Source organism: Lucilia sericata, unplaced genomic scaffold (genome assembly GCF_015586225.1).
Source record: "Lucilia sericata isolate MDLA Ls3-8-SP2 unplaced genomic scaffold, ASM1558622v1 Contig001139F_arrow, whole genome shotgun sequence".
In the NCBI taxonomy this organism is placed as follows: domain Eukaryota; kingdom Metazoa; phylum Arthropoda; class Insecta; order Diptera; family Calliphoridae; genus Lucilia; species Lucilia sericata.
The window spans coordinates 110,748-134,367 of NW_023995110.1; the positions used below are offsets into that span (position 1 = coordinate 110,748).

At 31.6% G+C, this 23,620-nt stretch overlaps 6 protein-coding genes across 6 annotated transcripts; 3 read left to right on the forward strand and 3 right to left on the reverse strand.

The window, feature by feature from the left end:
- Positions 1–318: 318 nt before the first annotated feature.
- Positions 319–3,762, reverse strand: LOC119610215 (bystin). The gene is made up of 6 exons (XM_037965342.1): positions 3,539–3,762; positions 3,361–3,478; positions 2,873–3,272; positions 2,427–2,819; positions 2,238–2,357; positions 319–660 (listed from the first exon to the last, which is right to left on the reverse strand). The coding sequence occupies exons 1-6, from the start codon at positions 3,665–3,667 to the stop codon at positions 513–515; spliced, it is 1,308 nt and encodes a 435-aa protein (XP_037821270.1). The 5' UTR covers positions 3,668–3,762; the 3' UTR covers positions 319–512.
- A 958-nt stretch (positions 3,763–4,720) lies between these two features.
- On the forward strand, positions 4,721–6,087 carry LOC119610212 (40S ribosomal protein S6). The gene is made up of 3 exons (XM_037965339.1): positions 4,721–4,869; positions 5,133–5,337; positions 5,415–6,087. The coding sequence occupies exons 1-3, from the start codon at positions 4,864–4,866 to the stop codon at positions 5,948–5,950; spliced, it is 747 nt and encodes a 248-aa protein (XP_037821267.1). The 5' UTR covers positions 4,721–4,863; the 3' UTR covers positions 5,951–6,087.
- Positions 6,088–7,017: 930 nt separating this feature from the next.
- On the reverse strand, positions 7,018–9,927 carry LOC119610209 (general vesicular transport factor p115). Its single transcript, XM_037965337.1, has one exon. It carries the CDS (start codon positions 9,780–9,782, stop codon positions 7,191–7,193), a length of 2,592 nt encoding a protein of 863 aa, XP_037821265.1. The 5' UTR covers positions 9,783–9,927; the 3' UTR covers positions 7,018–7,190.
- Positions 9,928–10,185: 258 nt separating this feature from the next.
- LOC119610213 (protein DENND6B) lies at positions 10,186–14,643 on the forward strand. The gene is made up of 2 exons (XM_037965340.1): positions 10,186–11,485; positions 13,367–14,643. The coding sequence occupies exons 1-2, from the start codon at positions 10,313–10,315 to the stop codon at positions 14,183–14,185; spliced, it is 1,992 nt and encodes a 663-aa protein (XP_037821268.1). The 5' UTR covers positions 10,186–10,312; the 3' UTR covers positions 14,186–14,643.
- Positions 14,644–15,234: 591 nt separating this feature from the next.
- On the forward strand, positions 15,235–18,018 carry LOC119610210 (protein ABHD18). Its single transcript, XM_037965338.1, has one exon. The coding sequence runs from the start codon at positions 15,515–15,517 to the stop codon at positions 16,874–16,876; it is 1,362 nt and encodes a 453-aa protein (XP_037821266.1). The 5' UTR covers positions 15,235–15,514; the 3' UTR covers positions 16,877–18,018.
- A 1,391-nt stretch (positions 18,019–19,409) lies between these two features.
- On the reverse strand, positions 19,410–23,390 carry LOC119610214 (histone H4 transcription factor). The gene is made up of 3 exons (XM_037965341.1): positions 22,647–23,390; positions 22,187–22,503; positions 19,410–20,477 (listed from the first exon to the last, which is right to left on the reverse strand). Exons 1-3 carry the CDS (start codon positions 23,281–23,283, stop codon positions 20,085–20,087), a joined length of 1,347 nt encoding a protein of 448 aa, XP_037821269.1. The 5' UTR covers positions 23,284–23,390; the 3' UTR covers positions 19,410–20,084.
- Between the last annotated feature and the right edge of the window lie 230 nt (positions 23,391–23,620).

Sequence of the window (23,620 nt, forward strand, 5' to 3'; positions counted from 1 at the left end):
AATTGTTTTTTATATGTAAACGAAATTATTTTAAAACAATTTAAATTCTTTTCTAAATTTTATTGTATACAAGAAAAAGAAAACAAAAAACAAAAAATACAACAAATGATGATGACCCCTCCTCCAAAATTTTTCTCTCTTTCTTAAAACTCTTTTTTTATTATAAAAATTTTTGTGATAAAAATGCTTTTTATATCCAAAAAAAAATAAATAAATAAAATAAAGCTCATATCATCGAATAAAAAGAAAAAAACCACAACTCTATAAATTAAATAAAGTGTCCAATGATTAATTAATAAAAAAAAATGAAAAAATTCTATTGAAATGGATGTTTTATTTTTATCTAAATAAAAAATTTTATTTTGTGTATTTACAACAATAAAAAATATAATATTCATTTTTTATTTAAAAAATATTTCATTGTTTTTCTTTGTAATTTATTTCATTTCAAGTAGAAATAATTTAATGTAATTAACTATTCTGTAATTCGTTTGGTTTTGTTGGGCAACATTTCACTCATATCCTACATCTTGATCTGTGTACATTTCCATAGGCACTGCCGCTGTTTTATTATCACATTCCATCATTTCAACGTCACGACATGTGGCCGCCAATAGTTCTCTGCGTATTTCTGGTGTCATTTTTGGATGAGATTGTTTTCTGTTAAGAACAAAGATTAATTAATTAACATGTATATGTATATCGTGATAAATTTCGTGTAAAAAAACCTTTTGCAAGTTTTGAAATTTAGATTTATTGTGTCATTCGTAAAGGTACTTTCACACCTATCAAATATTTGAGACTTTGTAGTATTATTAAGGATTATATAGAACATAGATGTGCCGATTTATACAGGTTGTTGTAACAGCTGACACTGTACAATAATCTAGTTCTGCATCTGTATGTATGAGGGTTAGCTAAACAGGTGAATATGTGAGGGGTATCATGGGGACCTTGAACACATGCTGACACTGTACAATAATCTAGTTCTGCATCTGTATGTATGAGGGTTAGCTAAACAGGTGAATATGTGAGGGGTATCATGGGGATCTTGAACACATGCTAGACATTCGTTGGGGACGACACGGTCGATGCGTGACGTGAGACTGTTGCTCTATCCTTATCTTAGAACTACTTTTGTACGACATTCATGCGGTCGGTATCCTGCGACTGCGGAATTGATGGCGTCTACGAGGACTGACTATTGGATCCTGCATATGTTCTCCTCGTATATACGACATGCTTCGTGATGTTAAGTTGGAATGACTCCCCCGGTGACATACTAGAAGCAACTGTTATACAAGATTAACATGGATGGACGCAGGACAACGTCTAATCAATTTTTGTATTGATAACGAGCAGGTTTACTGACTGAATGGTGGTTATAGGTACAATATGCGTTGCGAACAGAATTTATTGGATTATAAGCATATGATGTCTTCAATGATCAAGTGGCATAGGACATTTAAATAATGTAAATCCCAAAATCATACATTGGTTCGATTCACACATAATTTATGATATTGGATCAGTTCACTGAGTTTGAAAAAAAAAACAAGACGTGACGGCGTACGAGGACTGGGCAACTATTTTACAACAGCGCTCGATCCTGACGATGAGAGGTGCTGTTAACACCTAATTTATTTATGCACTACATAGCCATTCAGGCACTGCTTACAAAAACCTTGACCTTAAAATTTGTCATGATAATAGAGCAACAAGCTCTGTAAACCGCTTATGGCTACAACTATATCATGACAGGATGAGTAACTTTTGGTTATACACCCCTTTAAAGAACAAGAACCAATCGCGAGTAGAGATTTGAGACCAGGCGAAGGCTGGGTAACACGCGAAGACTGTCCCTAATTTATGCCCACCATGTGTTCACGATCCTCATGACATCACCGTATATACAAATAGCAAATTTTTTCGGCTTGGATCTCGATGAAAACGCACCGTATTATGATCTCTGGCAATGATTGTAATAAGAAAGGAAAGTACCAAATTGTTTACCAAATACACATAACCCTCTATTGGGCTATGAAAAAAAGTTGGTGAAAAAATACCCGCATTTTCGGCCAATTACTTAATAACACGATCGAGAACTTTGTAGTTTGTTTCAATTTAAAATTGGACCAATTTCAAATTTAATATCGAACTGAATTGTCCACTATAACTACCCTAATTATTTCACTAAAAATTTAAAGAATTTCTTCTCATCACCAAATAAAACTTACCTTAACAATGCAATTAAAGCTTCTTTCTGTTCCGATGAAATATCATTTTTATAGCGTTGAACAAATGTCAATAAACTTTGATGCCATAAAACGGGCATTTCACGTTTATCATTCTCAAATCTAAAAAAAAGAAAAAGTTAAATTTTAGTTAGTAAAGAAAAAAGAGAGAAATGCAGTTTATGCACCCACCTCAAAAAGTGGAAAACTGCAGCATCAACTACACGATATGGCAAAGCATAACGTTTATCCAAGAAGTAACGTATAAAAATAGAATTAGCACCAGTATAACCCATTTCACAGATTTTCAAAAGACAAGCGGAAGAGTGTAGAACTGGTATAGAATTACGAGCAATAACACTGCCGAAAATAATAGCTTCACGTAGAGTACAATCACCAGCCTCGAGCAAAGGTAAGATAATACCCTTCATAAAGGCAGCCGGTTTGAAGAGAGCCCTTTTTAAAGCATTATACAAATGCATATTTAGCTTTTTGTATTCAGCCAAATCATCACGTATACGAGGTAATAAAACTAGATTGTAGAAACGTTGAGCCATAGCTTGTGATAAAACGGAAGAGAAAATTCTAAAAGAAAATTCTGTTAGCAATAAGATTAGCGTTATAATAATTAGCACTACCTTGCTCCCTGGAACATGGCAGCAGCGCTCCAGTTGTGTGGTTCTGTTATGAATAAAATCTGCTCCCAATTACGCAATTTGGGTATAATTTTAAAAGCTTTTGGAACTTTACCACTACGATAACGTTTCATGACATCTCTAACTCCCTCATACATTTCCTTTACACGTGGATCGAGATCTTCGAGTTTCAATGAACCTTCATCAGAAAGTTTTGTTTGTATGTCAGCCTGTTTTTCTTGTATTTTACTCATAATCATTTCAGCCAATTTAAGGGTACGCTTGCCACCATCTGGATTTTGGAAACGTTCAAAGGCTTTGGCATCTTCTTCGCCGATTTCCAAATCATCCATGAAATCCTGTTCATTAACATTAACATTTTCATCTTCCTCATTAATGTCACCTATTTGAAGAAAGGAATAAACATAATAAATACAATGATTCTAATAAACTTAGTCAATTTGTAAAATTGCTCCATTGTTCCAACTTACCCAAATCAAAATTAACTTTTTTCTTTGGTGCTAAACTGGGAAAATTATCATCATTCAGTTCCAATTGTTGTTGCTTGGCTGCTTCTAAGATTTTTTTACTTGTTTTACTATCCAAAACCTATAAAACATTTTAGAATTAGACAATACTCCATTTCCACAAAATTGTATTAATACCCACCGATGATTCCTCTGCACGAATGTGTACTTTATTTCTGTTCTTTTGTTTGGCCACTTTACCTTCTGTTAATTGTTTCTCCAGGGAGACATTTTTTGCCGGTGCTATATTCGATTTTTTTGGTTTACCCATATTTAATTAAAATATATTCTATATTTTCTGCTGAAAAATTAAATTATTTCGTTTTTGTTGAAAAGACCCACGTGTTGTTGTTTTGATTTGTATATTTTGACATTTAAAGGTACAGCAAGTAGCTTTTGTATATATTTTAAATAACCTTTTCAGCGTTGCTTTTAATAGTAGTTATTTTAACAAATGTGCGTTAAACAAAGTTAATTTAAAAAGTTTTTTCATTTTAAATCCATTTAAAAAACTATAATCAGTCTAACCATATTTTACCCTACACGAGTTATTATACAAATTCTGAAAATTCAAATATGGGTTCCTACTCTGATATAAAAATTTATTACTACAATAATGAGAAAACATTTCCAAAATTGGGAAAAATGCATTATTTAATTTTATCTAAATTCATTCAGCCAATTCGGATTAGATTTAAATATTTTACCAACTAATTTTAATCATCGAAAAAGTGAGTTTTTTGAAGACAAAGGGAAATACACCTTCCACTTTTTCATCATTTTACATATTTATTAACAATTTATTCATGAATACGTGATCTTTGAATTTATATAATAATTAACATAGAAGCATAATATTATACATATATGGCTCATATATGTTTTTCCATGACCTTAACTAAAAACTTCGTGTCGAATTTGGCAGTAAACTTCTATGTAAATTTCATGCTTGAAATCTTCTTCTATTTCAATTATACTTCGCTTTGTTAAAACAATGTTGCTACAAATAATTTTGTGGCAACTTATTCCGTCCATTTATATTACTCGACTTTTTTCGTTATTTAAGCCCATTTTTAATGCCAAACAAGATATATTTCCCTTACATCCACTATCGATGATTTTTTTCCGTTTCAAAAGCTTAATAAAACTGTAAGCAGCCAAAAATTCCGATTATTAATGCCACATGACATTCATATAATAGCAAAAATGAGAAAACTAATTAAAATCTTCAAATATGTATAAAATTTAAATATATTTATAAATTTATTAAACTATCCTATTCAAACAAAACAATCACTTCGATATATAAGCGTTTTTTCGAGTTGCAACACTGTGTAGTGTAACTACGCCACAGCTGTCAAAAAACGACAATTGTGTAAAAACGCCCTATCGCCATCTCTCATCTGTCTCTTTTGACATCTTGCCTACTCCTTTTAGTTTGGTGTTCCTCCAAATCAGACATTAAAAATGAAGGTGTGTAATTTTTTTTGAAAAATATGTGAAAATTCGTGTTAAAACTCTGAAATAAATGTCTAAAAACCTAATGAGTATGCTTAATTGTCGAAATTTAAAAAAATTGTGCGTAATTTTCGCGTGATTGATGAAATTAAGCTCGATTACAATTTGTTGTACACTAACCTCTACTCGTATATTGTGTTCTAGTGACTAGCAATCGAATTAATCAGTTATTGTGGAAACAGTTTTATTTACATGGTGATGTTTTATTCTAATTACAGCTTAACATTTCATATCCCGTAACGGGATGCCAAAAACTTTTCGAAGTTGTTGACGAACACAAATTGCGTGTGTTCTATGAAAAACGTATGGGCCAAGTTGTCGAAGCCGACATCCTCGGTGACCAATGGAAAGGTTATATGCTTCGTATTGCCGGAGGTAACGACAAACAAGGTTTCCCCATGAAACAAGGTGTCTTGACTCATGGTAAGTTCTTAAACAACTAATTGATTTATAAAGATTCCCTTGGAACTGATTTGTTTTTAAATGTTTGTATTGTTTAGGTCGTGTACGTTTGTTGTTGAAGAAGGGACACTCCTGCTACCGTCCTCGCCGTACTGGTGAACGTAAGAGGAAATCAGTCCGTGGCTGCATTGTCGATGCCAACATGTCCGTTTTGGCTTTGGTTGTTGTCAAGAAGGGCGAACAAGAAGTTGAAGGTCTTACCGACGTTACTGTTCCCCGTCGTTTGGGTCCCAAGAGAGCCAGCAAGATCCGCAAGTTGTACAACTTGACCAAGGAAGACGATGTTCGTCGCTTCGTTGTACGTCGCCCTCTCCCCGCTAAGGATGGCAAGAAGGCCACCTCCAAGGCTCCCAAGATCCAACGTCTCGTCACCCCCGTTGTCTTGCAACGTAAACGCAGACGTGTTGCCCTCAAGAAGAAACGTCAAGTAGCCTCCAAGGAAGCTGCTGCTGATTACGCTAAATTGTTGGCTCAACGCAAGAAGGAAAACAAAGCCAAGCGCGAAGAGGCCAAGAGACGTCGTTCCGCTTCCATGCGCGAATCAAAGAGCTCCATCTCTAGCGACAAGAAGTAAATAAAAACAACATCAAGATTTAAACATATTGTTTATTTTTAAAAATAAGGAGGAATTTTTAGATGGTTTCGTGAATAAAACAAAACACGAAAAAGTAAACAGAAAATAAAAAATATTGTTTTTTATTTAAAAAGAAATTTGTTGTTTTTGTTATGGAATCTTATAGAAAGTTTTGGAGGAATTGTAGAAAAATAATTTCCTACTTAACTTTTATTTTTACTTGAATTATCCATTTCCCTGAGATTCAATTGCTAGAACTAATTTCCGATACATAATTAAAATTCTAATAACTAAATTCTGTATTAATTCAGAAACTTATTTTATTGGATTAAAAATATATTTTTCATTCCTATAAAAATTACTTTTCTCTGGAAATAATCTAGTGGGAGCCAATGAATTAAACCATTCAATTTGAAATAGATTATCATTTTTTTCAAATGATAACTTTATTCAATTTGTAATAGAAGGAATCTAATAATGATCATTCAAATGAATACATTACTATAAAAAATTATGTTAGCAATCAATTCAATGGTACGAAAAGTATATATGCATATAAATTATTCAGCTGTATACTAAATAATATTTGAATGAGCAATATTCTGCCGGTTAAAGTAATGATAAAAAATAATCAGAAATTGAGGAAGAGGGTTTAATCTATTACAAATTGATCAAAATTGTTCAACCTTTCCATTTTGGAATAGATTTATTAAACGTTTCGTTTTATAATTCAAACACATTTAAACGTTAAAGTTGTATACCCTACAACACTTTAGTGTAGATGTTATTATACTTTGGTGCTAATGTTTGTAACTGGCAAAAGTGATTCTTTACACACATAAATTATACCAAACGGGACTAATTTATTACACCGAAAGCTTAAAAATAATTTAAAAATTTATACACATACATAGCAGAATGGAGTACATTTTCGAGGTTCCCAACAATTTAACCTACACCATTCTTTTGTGCATTTTATTAATCACTCACAAATTAGAAGAAATTATACCTTTTTAAATAATTATATGTAATAATTATAATATTTTTATTATATTTTATATAGGTACTTAAAATTATCATTTTTTTATTTTCGTTACATTTAAAACACATTTAACTTTAACACACAAACTGTATATGCGTAGGTTATTATCATGTATCCAAGGCCAGGCTTCAATTCTATTACAAAACAAAAACATGCACATTAGAAAGTTTTCTATATTTAATAATGTAATTAATATATTTAAATATTTTGCATATGTGAAGGACTGGAATTTTCCATAGAATTTGTTACAACTGTTGTCTGCTCTGGAACATTGACATTTACATCAGCTGATACAAGTTCTTCGGTATCGTCGTCATTATCGTCATCTTCCACAGGCAGACCAGCTGCTCTCATTTGATCAGCATAGCGTTGAATTTTATTTTCTTGATCTGTTAGTAATTCTAATAAATCTTCTTGATCTTTTTGTAGTTTATGATGGTTTTCATTCGCTAAATTGGCCGCTTCAATGGCCTCTTGTAAACGTTTGCGCATAGTCTCAAGTTCTTGATTTAGGCGTAAATTTTCGGTATAATAAAGATTTGTTTGGAACTGGGCAGCATTAAGGGCCTCTAAAGTGGCATGGGGATTATTTTCATTATTGGGTGTAGAAGAGTTTGTGGAAGAATCGTTACTTTTTAAAGCAGACAATTGAGCTTTTAACAAGGTATTTTGATCGGTTAATTGATGATTTTGAGTTTGCAGTTCGTTTAGTTTCAGTTCTTGATCAGCACTTTTCAACTCTAGTTTTTTCACCGTATCCTGGAGAGACGTTATTTGTGTATCAAGTCCTCTTATGATACCTTTGTATTGAGCTACTAAAGCCGAGGCCTCAGAACTCAATGTAAGTTCGGTTAGTTCTACACCATTAACATCAAAACCTGTCACTAGTTTGACTACCAGAGCTTCAAGACCTTTGAAAAGTTTGCAGTACTCATAATCCAATAAGAGTTCATTGGCAGATTTAGCTCTTATTTGTGGTTGTTTGCAGGCTCTACTATAGGCTTCATGACGTGAAACCTCATTTAGTTTATTGCAAAAATTTTCCTGCCCTATTCTCTTTATAATCAATTGGCAAATTTCATCCCTTTTCTGACCAGCTAGACTGTTGTCATTGAATTGTATGCAAAGGCCCATAAGAAAAGCACACAAACCCTGTACCAAATATTCATTTTCATCATGTTCATTACCACTTATCTGAGCGGTTAAATAAGCCATAGTACCCTGAGATTGCAACAAAGTCTTCACAGCAGTTGGACAATGAGCCAACCACATGCTTAACAGCATTAAAAGACCAACTTTACTTTGCAATTTGTAAGATTCTTGTTGTAAGAGATTTGTACATTGTTCTAGTAAAGTTATGGGTTTATGACCACCAGGCGTAGCCAACAGCACTCGCAGTAATTCCTCCTTTTGGGCAGTATTGTCTACCAGAGTATGCATCAAAGCCACTGAAGAAAACCAATTGGCTAAAGAGTCGGTGGAAAATAAACCAGTACATAAAAGTTGACCTGTTGAAAGACTAGAAACATCTGCAGCGGATGAAGGTAAAAGTGTGGAGACAACAGCCTGTTGACCGCTGGAATTACGATATAAATAACATTGGAATGAATATAGTACGGAGCAACGTAACGCCAACATTTGTTTCTCATTAATCATGGACATTAGCAGCACAACAATAACTGGCCTGGGAGGTGTGCTAGGCGCCATAACTTTACTAAGCTGATCTTGATTATCCGCATCACCTCTAACCACTTCAGCTACAGCATTAATAGTTTCTGTTAGAATATCAGCGGGCACACCACTACCCATTAGAATCTCACACAAAGCTTCCAAAAGCTTTGACTGTTTCATAGCCTTCTGACATGATGCCACCACTTGTTGCTGATTACTGGGTGTGACTAATGACCTCACTACTTGTAACATACAATGAACGTTTGACATTTTTTGTGGTGCCCAACCCTGTTCTCCCTCCACCTCTCTATTAGTTAACTCAAACATGGGAGCTAAACGTTGTATATAAGAGCCTTCCTTGAAGAACTGCTGATTACTGGAGTTGTTCTTAAGCAAATTTAATAGTAGAATCAAACAGTCTTCAACCACTATACCACCTTCTGCACGGCCTTCATCACGTATAATGTCGAATATCTTATCGAAGGCATTTTCAAAGGCGACTATCTTTTGGATATTGGAATTACCTTTAGTCAACTGGATAAGTAGGAGTAAGGCATCGTTACGTATAACTTCTCTACTATCCGACAACAAATCCATTAACTTTGAAACACCCATGGGACTTACTAGTATATGTTCCTGTAAATCTCTGGTCTTGTTCTGTATCAAGGTTGTTAAAAGTTGTATGGCGGTACGTCTGACACGAAAATCATATTCCTCCAAATAGCCCATAACCAATGATACATGTTCGGGATTCTTTATGAACATCTCGGTAAATTGTTCACCTACATTAACCGATACCGCTGGATTATCGGCCTCTTCATCAAATTCCTCAGTGGCCACTACATTACATAGAGTATCCAAGGCGTACGATATTATTTCACAATCTTGACAGTCATTTTGCAGCACTGACACCAATGCTGGCATTCCCTGGGCACCCACCTCTATCCGATATTTTCTTGAAAGAGCTTTTAAAGCACGACAAGCATCACGTCTATCTTCCAATAAAGTTGAAGAGGCTGCTCTATCTACCAGTTTTTCTACTGTTTCTGCAGGGCTGGGTTGCTGACCCGGTTCCGTGGCACCCAGCACAGTTTTAATGCCACTTTTTAGAAAATCCATTGAGGGTTTCGTTAATGTTCACGACTTGTTTTATTAATAATTGTATTATATTAATTTTACAAAGAAAAACAAAATCAAATAACAATTTGCCAACAAATTGGTTTTTTCTCTTTTTGACTTCACTCACTTTGCTTTTTGTACACGTCTGTTGACATTTTCAAAAAAAAAACTATGATAGCATAGAAGTGTTGCCGGATGCTGAACATATCCGACGAATATTATTGTAAAAAACTGTTTTCATATTGTTTATGCAATTTATAAATAATTGAAACATAAACGAAGCAAAACAATCAATACATTTTTATATATGTATATTTTTTCAATAATTTAGTGTTAATATTTTTCATACATTCTTTCAAATCTGGCTACCTTATATTATCTTGTCATTTGTTATTTTATTTTGTTTTGTTCATTGCTTCATCGATAGCAAAATGTTTTTTTCGTACGTTAATTAACAATTTGTGAATGAAAAGGGAAAGTTTATTTTACATCAAAACATTAAAAAAATACTTTAATATCAAATTTACAATATGGATAAACAAATGGATAGTACTGGCGATCAAAGGAGAATGCAATCAAACGGCAATAATACCAGAAATGATAATGCTCTAGATGAGAATATAGCAAAGGTGATAAGAAAATCTCCTGCAGTGTCTTTGCTCAATTTGGATGATATGGAGGCGTCACCGAATGGTGTAACTTCGACAGATTGGTCACGTTTATCTCAGTGGATACAATGCATGTGCATAGTAACGTTTGATTTAAATTTGGGCCAGGCTTTGGAATTTGTTTATCCCACAGAGTTCATACCAACAGAACAAGAAGTTACTAATATCTGTTATATGGCATTTCCTGATTCTAATTCTGGTTGCATGGGTGATACCAAATTTCATATGCGTCTAAGAATGTCTCCGGACACGGGCAGGATGGCTACGACCAATCAGTTTCGTTGTTTTAACAGCGATTGTCCGCCTGCTTTGAAAGCTGACCAATCTCATTATTGGGGTTTTGTTTATTTTCGCCAAAAACGGGATCCCAACTTACCTCGAGGCTATTTTCAAAAAAGTTTTATTATTGTCACCCGTCTGCCATTCTTTAATCTCTACTATGAAATGTTAAGCCTATTGGCTCAAAAGTATTTTAGCGAAGGTGAAGAAATATTAAAACAGGCCTGCCGACAAATCAATACCGAATGGCCTGCGCTACAGGTGGGTGTCACCTATAATTTGCCGCTCTTCGAACAGTGTTATCAAATTCTAATACCCCGGGCAAGTAGCCGTAAAACCTCCTCTCACAATGACAGTCCAGAAAACAGCTGTCCCGATAAGACGGCCATGTATAAACCAATTTCGGTTAAAGTTATTGCTTCGGTGAACGAAGTAGAATTATTTCATAGTTTAAGTTTTATCATTGATCATATGTATACATTGTGGGAATTGGTTTTAACTGCTGAGCCTATTGTGGTAGTGGGTACTTCACCGGCTGATTGTTCACATATGGTGCAGACTTTGGTAGCATTAATTGCTCCGCTGGAATATTGTGCCGAAGCTAGACCCTATTTTACTATACATGATAGCGAATTTAAAGAATTTACACGAGAATGTGGAAAAGTACCGCCTCCTTTGATACTTGGTGTAACTAATCCATTTTTTATAAAACTATTGAAAGATTGGCCGCATATGCTGCGTTTGGTGGATAATCAGGTACGGAGATTTATTGCTAATGTAGTTTTAAGAAGCCATATACAGTGTCTCTCATAAGTATTCGAATTTATGTAAACTATGAAAAGAAACCAAATTTAATAATATATTTTGTGTGGAAAATAAATAAATAAATTTGTTATATTGTCTAGATAGTCCTTAGTTTTGATATCACGCCCCTTAAAAATTGGAAACTTTACATTTACTTAAATTAGTTGTGCTTTTTTAAAAAAAAGTCCATGAAACTACTTCACAAAAGTATGCGAATTTTTCCTGTATTTCATATTTGATCATATTATACGATACACAAATTTTAGAATCGCATGGTTTTATGCTTAATATGGCTTTAAGGGGTTACTATCAACCGCATGGATATATTTTTGACCCATTTGGTCCACAATTTTGGGGGATTTGTACCCTCTTTTCATTTTTGGCTATATTTGTAATGTTTTCACCCTTTTTCCAGAAATAAAACTAAAATTTAATATTGGAATTTAATAGAACCCATAGGGTATCTAAAAATAATATTTTTTGTTATAAGGATCTGTACTTAAACGTTCCAAGATGTATTTTTGGTATCGTTTTTCAGTTTCTAATTGAATTATCTGGATCATAAGTCCCTTTTCGTTTCTCTAGGGACGATATTTTTCGACAAAGTTGTCTAGTGTATATTCATGTACATATTGGCACTAATGTATTTTAAATTTTCAATATATTATAGCGGTATACAACCCCAAAACATGCCTTAACAAAACGTCATCCTATATAGTAGATTTCAGTTTTTACTACTCGTAACTTTCACGCTTATGTTGCCCGTTACAATAACACTGTAAGTCCTAAATTTTGGTTTCAATTTGATCATAGTAAATAATATTTAAACACATATCAACATTTTTGATGTGATCATAATGATATCGTGCCATGCAGCATGGAGTCCAGTGGTATATAAAAATAATGATTTTACTATTTTGAATGGTGTTTCTTCGAGGCATGTTTTGGAGTTGTACACTTTCACAACACATTGAAAACTTAAAATGTATAAAAGCTGATATCTAAAAGAATATATACCAGAAAACTTTTCCCGAAAATAGTTGATCCTAGTATTATAAAAATGGACTTAAGTTCCAATATATTGAATTAGCGAAAGAAGAATGATCCGAATAATTTATCTTGGAACGTTTAAATACAGATTCTTGTAACAAAAGATATTATTTTTAGATACCCCAAAGGGTCTTTTAAGTCCCAATATCAAATTTTTGTTTTATCTCTGGAAAAAAGGAGAAAAATTTACAATTATGGCCAAAAATCGCTATTTTAATGATATTACATGAAAAGAGGGTACAAATTCCGCAAAATTGTGGACCAAATGGGCCAAAAATATATCCTTTCCGTGGATAGTAACCCCTTAAAACAATATTACGCATAAAAACCATTCGATTCTAAAATTTGTGTTGCGTATAATATGATCAAATATGAAATACAGGAAAAATTCGTATACTTTTATGAGGCAATTTTATGGACTTTTTTTTAAAAAAGCACAATTAATTTAAATCAATGCAAATTTTTCAAGTTTTAAAAAGCGTGATATCAAACATAAGGACTATCTAGACAATATAACAAATTAATTTATTTATTTTGCACACAAAATATATTATTAAATTTGGTTTCTTTTTATAGTTTACCCAAATTCGAATAATTATGAGAGACACTGTACATAAATATGTGTGTTTAAAGTTTATTTAAGAGATAAAAGAAATATCAAAATAAATAATCTATTAAACAAATAGAAAATGCAATAGTTTCTGAAAAAAAAACTATTTTTCGAATAATTTTAAATTATTGTATAATTATTTATTAAACAAAATTTAAACTAATTCCTTTCAGCTCAACATACAAAAACAACAGCAGTTGGCATTAAAGAATGCCCGAAACGCCAGCTCTGTAACGTCACTCACCAATACAGGACCTCTTAAAATGAACAATACTATACAATCGACTGCCTCGTCTTCCGCAGGCCTCGCAAACAGCAGCAGTGAAGGATCAACACATGGTTTATATACAAAATATAAGCCATTTTTAAAGAAAGATAAAACTCTAATTAAAAAAGTTATGCTTGGCTTAAAAACTAAAAGACCAGAACATGTACAAACAGCTCTTCTCCGGCGTCATCTTTTAGAATTAACACAAAGTTTTATGATACCTCTGGAACGTTATATGGCATCATTAATGCCGCTACAAAAAGATATAAGTCCATTTAAATCCGCACCAAATGCAAATGCTTTTAAACTTGAAGATTTTCTTGCCACTCTAGAACTTTCGGGTCCACATTTAACATCACCTCTAAAGGGCGATTGGAAGGGTCTATACCGACGTTTCTATAATTCACCCAATTTTCGTGGTTGGTATGATTCACGCCACAAGGAGCTACAACTTACCTTACAGGATTTACAGCTGCAGGCACTATCCGAAGCCAACTTAGAACAATGGGCTCGTGATAAACAGGAAGTGGAAATAATTGACATGATTTTAAAACTTAAACAAAAACTGAATCTCTACAATGATAAATTGGCTAATGAAACTACAGGAAATTGGATTAGTAGTAATGGCAATACAGCAACTAACACCCGTGATCAAATACTTGCTCAGATTAATTGTATGAAAGAATTGCTTCCCAACGATCTAAAGAATGTCGTCAATATATGATAAATAAACTGAATGAAATGATTTTGATTTGTTAGGGCTGGTTTCAGACTTTAGACTAAATAGCGAAATGGTATTTAAGTTTTGAAATAAAATCATTTCGTCTCAATAAAACCGGCCCATTGTGTTTATTACACTGCAACTAAAATAGTTTAAATATACACTTGTAAAATTTTTATTTGTTATTTTAATGTTTTCTAATATTACTAGTTAAATCTATATGTATGTTTTATTATAATTTTTTCTAATATAATGAATATAATAATTATAATTCCTTTATATGTTTGGTGTTATATTGTAACTCTAATGTATACTACATACATAAATATATATTTTAAGTTTACTTTTTAACATATAATTTTGTAATTTAAATGCAAAAATATTCGGTATTGAAATAATCTAAAGAGATTCTTAAGTAATTGTGACAAAATAAATTTTAAAATTAATTTATTTAATCAAAATGTTGTTATTAATTTAATAACTAATAGGTTTTAAATGAAAACGACTTGTTAAACTATCAAATCTTATTTTTGTTGTGTTTTTTTAAACACAGTGATTTAAGTTGATTTACAACTGTGCGATCAGTAGTTGAAACCTTATAGTTGGTACGATCTGTTCTTACTTTACATTAATTTAAGTTTTTCGTAAATGATGTTCATGTTCAGAATTGGATAAAATGTACAACTTTTTCCGTTTTCACACAGATTCTGCAATTCAAAATATTTTTTTTTAATAAATTACACAAATCCGTGTATTCTTCGGAATGTTAGATTAAAAATATAAAGCATATAAAACAAATTATGATTTGCTAAAATATCAACTCTTATTTTCGATTTCAATCAATCAGTAAATAAAATATATTTTGCATAAATTAGCTACAAGATGTAGGGCTTCATAAGATCGAACATGACCTTCATGTTATTATTCTGTTTATTTTTATCATTCTATTTTGCACTTTCATTTATTGCAATTTTTCTCTTTATCTTTCCCAGGGTTACACTAAAATGTATTCAAGACAGTGTTGTATATAAATGTTATTGGCCACAACAGGTCCATATGTAAATATTTAAGATTTTGCTTAAAAAACTAAAATTTTTAAAATTGATTTTTCAATATGTCATTCTAAACCGGGGTTATGTGCTCGGCGTAAATTAGTTATCAAATTATTGTTTGAAGTCTAAAATTATGCCAAATTTTCGTATTTAATGGAAAAGAATTTCGTTGCAAAAAGTTTGTTTACTTCACACGCGTACGTTATTGTCTGGGTTTGGAAATACAAATTGCCTCCGCAAAAACAATTTATATAATATTAACGGGAAACAAATAATAATAATGCCTCCCAGTAAATTAGATAGTATTTACCGCCGTATGTTAATAACCCGTTTCTTTGAAAGAGGATGGGGTAAACCGGAAAATTTACAAAAACTTTTTCAATTTCGCAAAATTATTTCGCGTCGTGATACGTGTTTTCCTTTAGTACCCAAAGATTACCCAGTACAAATTGTCAAAGAAGAGAGATATCCCGACTGTGTGGTATTGGAAGGAAATTTCCTTACTCCTTTAGAATTACATCTACCAGGTATAGTGCCTAAGGCAGCACAGACCGCTCATTTCCAAGTTGTTTTACCTAATCATTGGCAGGATAGGCATCAACCAATGTGCATACACTTGGCAGGAACTGGTGATCATTTCTTTTGGAGACGGCGTAATTTAATAGCAAAACCTTTGTTAAAGGAGGGAAACATTGGTTCCATAATATTGGAAAATCCATTTTATGGTACCCGCAAACCGGACAATCAAGTACGTTCTAATCTTCATAATGTTTCGGATATATTTGTAATGGGCGGTTGTCTTATACTAGAATGCTTGGTCTTACTACATTGGTGTGAACGTAACGGTTTTGGGCCCTTGGGTATAACAGGTTTGTCAATGGGAGGACATATGGCCTCTTTAGCTGCTACTAATTGGCCGAAACCTTTAGTACTAGTGCCTTGTCTTTCGTGGTCTACAGCTGCCACAGTTTTTACCACGGGGGTTATGAGCCAATCGATTAATTGGGATATGCTGGAGACCCAATACTATTCCGATGGCAAATACTGTGAGCGATTATCAAAAATGGTCACGGTCATTGATGATGCCTTTATGGCAGGACAAAAATTTATACGCAATTTCAGCGAATCTATGATTGAACTAGAGAAAGATATAAAAAACTCAAAATCAAACAAATTACCGAGCACGAAAAATACTCCTGAAGATAATCACTCTTTAACTAGACTAATGAAATACATACTACCCACGACTAGTAATGATAATAAAATAAATATAACAAAAACCAATTGGTGGGAACGTGAAGCCTTACAGTTTATGCGTGGCATGATGGATGAATGCACGCATCTGAAAAATTTTTCCGTGCCCAAAGAAACTTCTCTAACAATTGCCGTTTGTGCCAAAGATGATGCTTATGTGCCGCGCGAAGGTTGTACGGGTTTAGAGGATATATGGCCGGGTGCAGAAATTCGTTATTTAGATGCTGGTCACGTGAGCGCTTATGTTTTGTATCAGAAACTTTTTCGATCTTGTATTATAGAGGCATTCGAAAGAGCGAAGAAGTTGGACACCGGTGTAAATAATGAAAACACAGGCAACAAACTGACGTATCATCAACTTTTGGACAAATATGTAAACGCATTGTAACAGTGGCAATATTTAACTTTTTTTATATAGTGTAATTATTTCTTAAGAGGGCTAGTTTTAAGGGAAATTCCATAGTTTATTATAAATTTTGAAATGCTGTTTTTCAGTTTAGTTTATTTTTGTATGAGCAGCATTGATATTACACAGGCCGACAAAAACTAAAAAAAAGTAGAGAACCAGTAGTCAAATTAAACATTTGTACATTTTTTGATTGATGGTTATAAGAACACTCCGTTTTTGGCCATATTTGACCTGTCGAGTTTAAAACAAAGTATTTTTATGGGAAAATCTTCAGAATTTATGACAAAGACTTAAAATTTAGTCAGTTTTTGTTGGTTTCAATCTTCATGTTAAGATATCTCAAAGATATCTAGGAAAATAATATCTCCAAAATTGGGAGACCAGATTCGTATCTGGGTTAAAATTGTGTTGGCCTGTGTTATCCAAATAATAATTTAAAAATCAGGGGATTAATTGGGTAAATTCGAAAGAAAACATTAGAAATTAATAGAAATATAAAAAGCAAAATTCAAACGATTTTCTTTTCGAATCATATTACAAATTACCACAATAGGTTGTCATATTTATAAAGGCTGATTTAAAGTAAGACTTTACAATATTTACCTAGGAAATTGTGAGCATTAGATAACAATTTGCTTGTGTTTTACAGAGTTTACATTATTTACATAATATTAACACGAAGTAGACTTTTCTACAAATTTAGTCACTAGGATAGGCATTTCTAATATTTAACAACTTTATGTAGTTTTTATTTACTTTTAGAAACGAAATAACCACTAACAATTGTATTTTTGCAAAAGTTACTCTCATCTTTTAATTTATTTCTATATTTTTATTTAAATTAAATTCCTTTTTCTTTTACTTTTCATAAATTCCATAGTTTTGAAATTAAACAATTTGACAATGCTAGTAGCAAAGCTGCTCAATTTTTTAAAATAGTACTGAAAAGCAGCATCGCTTGTTAAATCCGTCATAATGTGCATGGCACTTTAAACCAATGATAATTAATTATTACAAAAAATAACTAGCCCTAAATACTTTGTTTATTTACATATACAAATATGTATTTTATTTTTTGAGTTAAAATGTTTGTTAATAAATAAATCCCCGAAAATGTTATATAATTTTTCTAAAAATGTTGTATTTTTAAAGATAATTTGGGTATAAGTGAACATTTATGTGTATCAATGTGTCATATACATAAGTATGTAGCAGAATTTTCTGATTCAAATTTGAAATCGGATCCATAAAACAAGTAAGAAAGTATAGTAGGTCATTATCGACCACCAGTTATGAATATATTTAAAATGTTTTGATACTATATAACGATTTCATTGTTTATAATTCCAATATATTTATGACGATTTTCTAAAAGGGACTTTGTTTGGGGGCTAGAGTGAAATATGGACACATACAAATTTTATGAAATTTCAAATATATACTAATATTGGCCCCTATTCTGCATTTCAATTCGAATCGAAATTTTCTCCGTTTGGCAACTTTAGTATTCTGCATTTCGATTCGTCTCTCCGCCACATAAACAACAACTTACAAAAACGTAGGTACGATAGAATAGAATACACACATTCGCAAAGCATTGAAATGAAATAGAATTGCTTCTTCTTTTTCTTACGATTCAGTTTTTTGTTGGAATACCTTTTTTCGATCGTTGCGTAACTGAATGCGTAAACGTAATCGAAATGCAGAATAGGGGAGATTAGATGGACATGACTTAATCGACTCAGAAAATTATTATAAACCGATTGCTATACCTTAAGATGGGTAATAGGATTAATGTTTTTGTACGTTACAAACATCAAAACTAACGTATAATGCCCAGCCACTACATTGATGTAGGGTATAAAAGTATAAAATTAATAAAACAAAATAAAAAGTAAAGTTTTTTAGACGACCCTACGGATCCACATCAGCATTCTTCGATACACATTGTTCAATAAATTTAACTTTTTACTGAACAGTTGTCAATAACTTTAATTTCAAATAGAAAATTTATCGATAACATTAATTTTGTATAAGCAAATTGTCGATAACTTAAATTTTTTAGAAAAATGTATCGATAACTTTAATTTTCTGTTAAAAATATTTCTATAACGTTAATGTTATATTAAAAATTATTCAATAAATTTAACTTTTCCTTGAAAATTTATCAACAAAATTTTATACAGAAAATTCTGTAGAAAACTTTTCGATAAAAGATTAAATCTTGTACAGTTCGATAACAGGAATTTTCTATTAGTTTATCGATTACAACTTTCTATAGAAAATGTATCGATAACATTAATTTTGTGGAGAAATATTTTCGATAACTAACAGTTCTGTTTCTGGAATACAAAAATTGCAATAAAAGTATTTTAAAAACACCTTTTTTAAAAACATTTTTCGAATATCGTATTTTTATCAAAATAATTAAAAAAAAATACTAACGTAATAATGGAAGTTCGATTTTCATAATCCCACTAATAAAATTTAATCATTTATGTTTTATTAAATTAATTTATATTTCATATTTATATTTGATTATTCAATGCCATCTGGTTTTTTAAGTTATTTTTAACATTTTACCAGACTTGTAATTCATATTAATAATATATGTATAATATTGTCATTAAACTTATTCTAGGATTTTTGCCAATAGTCAAATTAACAAAAAATGGAAAAAATAAAACTTTAAGAAATAAAATTAAAATATATGAGCATCACACGTAACAAAATGACTTAAATAAAAAAGAAATTTGGTTTAGTTGGAGAATAAAATTAATATAATGGTGGTTGGTTGCGGCATAACACGTTGAAAACACATGTTTAAATGTCTGTATGTAGTACTAAATTAAAGATAATATAAATGGCAAACTAAAACGTTTCTTTTTTTTTTAAATATTAGTAATTTTAAATAGTATTTTGGTTTCGATATGATGATAACATATCATTCATATGTGTAGCTTAAAAATTGCTTATAATTTAACTAACTCTCTTTCTAAAATGATTAAAGATTTTTATATGTATGTTGGTAGTATATATGTTATGGTTACTAATAATATGATTTAATTGATTCGAACTTTATAACTTTTAATTTTAATAACTAGAAAAAAATAATTAAGAAAAATAAGAAATTGTTTAATATTTAAAACAGCCTAAAGAATGAATTTTCTGCAGTTGTAGCTATAAATCAATCCAAACAGGGTAGAGATATAACAACTTCACCTATAAGTTTATTATCATTGCTATCATTCGATACAATAATACGTTGGGCGGCATCTTGTTTGTTGGTTTTCGAAATAATTTCATAACAACTGCTATCCTGGGTAATTTCAGTTGTTGTTTCAAATGAGTTTGGTGTTAATATTTGTTCAGTCACCTCCAGACTTTCGATACGTGTGGTTTCTAAACGATAAAATCCATTTTCATCAATACGATAGGTAAAACGACGATGACCGGATGGTAGTTGAAAGTCATGTTTTTTAATTAAATGCGAAGATAAAGTTTTGCCATTCTTAAATGGTTTATCGCAACAATGACATATGTAGATAAATGTTGTATTTTTGTGAATCTCCAAATAGTGCTAGAAAATAATAGAGATTATATTTGTTTTAAAAATTACATGAATTTTATTAATGTTGTTACTTAAAGAAAATAAATATGTATGTATTTCAAATGTTTCTTATCGTTTAACCTAAACTGTACTTCCGCTCAACTTCCGTAATAACAAAACTACTAGAAATTCACTAAAATTTTATTTGTCTGAATTTTGTACACTTCAAACGGAAATTTGATAAATTCATTGATATGGTATATCACATTGTGTAAAAGTCAGCGTTGGTTATATTAAGCTGCATTGGTGTTTCTCCTGAGTTAGGTCACGACCGTCATATAATAAATACACCGAATTATATTCGTCGTTTATGGATACTTGAAATGGCAAACTATCTATCTATGTATCTATCTATGTATCTATCTATCTATCTATCTATCTATCTATCTATCTATCTATCTATCTATCTATCTATCTATCTATCTATCTATCTATCTATCTATCTATCTATCTATGTATCTATCTATGTATCTATCTATCTATCTATCTATCTATCTATCTATCTATCTATCTATCTATCTATCTATCTATCTATCTATCTATCTATCTATCTATCTATCTATCTATCTATCTATCTATCTATCTATCTATCTATCTATCTATCTATCTATCTATATATCTATATATCTATCTATCTATCTATCTATCTATCTATCTATCTATCTATCTATCTATCTATCTATCTATCTATCTATCTATCTATCTATCTATCTATCTATCTATCTATCTATCTATCTATCTATCTATCTATCTATCTATCTATCTATCTATCTATCTATCTATCTATCTATCTATCTATCTATCTATCTATCTATCTATCTATCTATCTATCTATCTATCTATCTATCTATCTATCTATTCTATCTATCTATCTATCTATCTATCTATCTATCTATCTATCTATCTATCTATCTATCTATCTATCTATCTATCTATCTATCTATCTATCTATCTATCTATCTATCTATCTATCTATCTATCTATCTAAATTTCTTTATCATACTAATGCCGGCGATTCAAGCAGTTCTCAACTTATAGAAGGATTTAGCAGCAGATTCTATAAATCTGACGACAACAGTGCTTCATCCAAATAGCTGATTGGTGAGAATATCGATAGGAACAAATATGTTACAAATCTTTTGTTTTAACAGTTCTGCTTTCGTTCTAGCTCTTCCCTGATAAAAATCTCGGATAATGCAACGTTATTTCCTCAGAAAATATGGTTCGTTTACATTTTCTTTCAAACATTTAATTTTTAAAGAGAAGTATATTGGTAGCACTTCTCCGAGTTTAATAAATGTATTAAAACTTTAAATTAAAATTAAATCTAACTATCTCCTTTAATATTTTTGAGATAATATTAGTTTGGTTTACAGGGTTTAGTTTAAAAATCAATAATTATATTTAAATTTTGAAAAGGAGAAAGCATTTACAAGCAGTAATTGCTTGTATTATCTAATGTAAAATTTGCATTGTATCTTATCGATTGTTGGAGATATAGTTCATTTGCATTACGTCATAATTCAAAGCCTAAAAAGGGTAATTTAAAAAACATACACACATTACTCACTTTAAATCTGAACATTTGTCAAGGATTAATTTCAAAACTAAACATTTTCATTAATAAAGTAGTTATTCCTTCTTTTAGCATAAATCAATACATAACTACAACAACTTACTCTTCTTAAAGCCTGAAATGTTTTAACAGCATAAGTACAACCCGGTTCCTCACAACGGTGCACCTCCTGACTATGCACCAGCTGAACATGTTGATTAAGATCTGACTCTCGGACACAACGATATTCACATTCCACACACTTAAAAGGTTTATCCTTAAGATGACGGTAACGTACATGGGTGGCTAAAGCACTGGCGGAAGAACAAGTCATATCACACATGCTGCATTTGAAACAATTGACATGTTTAATCATATGAGAACGTAATAACTTTTCAGTAGCAAAATATTTAAAACATTGGGCACATTGGTATTTTTGAGCTAAAAAGTTCAGAAAAAGAAAAAAATTAATCATCACAAGATGAAAATTAAGGAAAAAATCAATACTATGTTGACTCTCCTCTAAACTAAAAACAAAAACAAATTTTAACATAGAATAAACAACCCTAGATTGTTCTACTTACTATTATTATCTGGTTGACGTCTAAGATGATCAAACAGTGTAGTCTTTGTCCTAAATAATTCACCACAATGAAAACAGGCCACTTGTTTTTTGTTCGAGTGTGTGCGTATATGTTCGATTAGCCGATATTTATTGTCCATTTGTTTTTTGCAAAAATTCCAATTACACTGTATTTTAGGCCTCTCGTCATCGGGCGATTTTTGTATCTCATATTCAAAAGAAGCATGCTGTACAATGTGGTCTTGAAATTCTACAATCGATATAAAGGTGCGTTCACAATCCGTCCATTCACAACGAAAGTTGGTATTCAATTCAGGTATTTTGTCACATTCTCGTGGTGGAGCATTGCATCGTGGTATTTGGGTATTATTTTCCAGCTCATACTTACCCAATACCAAAAGACCATTGTAGTAACCATGATAGAAGATATGTCTATGGATCTGTGTTATACACTCGGTGCTATACTCACAGGCTCCCCAAACACAGTTATATTTTCCCTCAGCATCCGGCTTAAGGTTTTCCAAGTGCATTTCGATATGGCCATTTAATTCCCAATCGTTATTACATTGTACCGTGCAGCCAATCCAGCTGCAAGGTATCGTTGGCAGTTCTATTTTCCTTCTTTTGTTATTGCTCATTGTCAGTTTTGTTGATGGAACAACTAATGATGTGCTCTTTTTCGTTCTTTTTTTCTCTGGTGCGATTTTTATTTGCGACTGCTAGTAGCTAAAATGATTGCTTTATAAATGATGGTAAAAAATGTATAATTTTCCGCTAGATTTTCCATCTACGCCGCGCTCATTTTGTTTACCATAAAAAACGGGGTTGTATAAAACATATGGTAGATAAGATTGGGCAAGGCCAATTCACATAAGGTGGAGTTATTCAATCAGCTGATTTTTTTTCTCACTTGACTGGTACGCACTGATGCCAGAGTTTGTTTTTGTTTACATTTTAATATTTAAAAATTCCGTT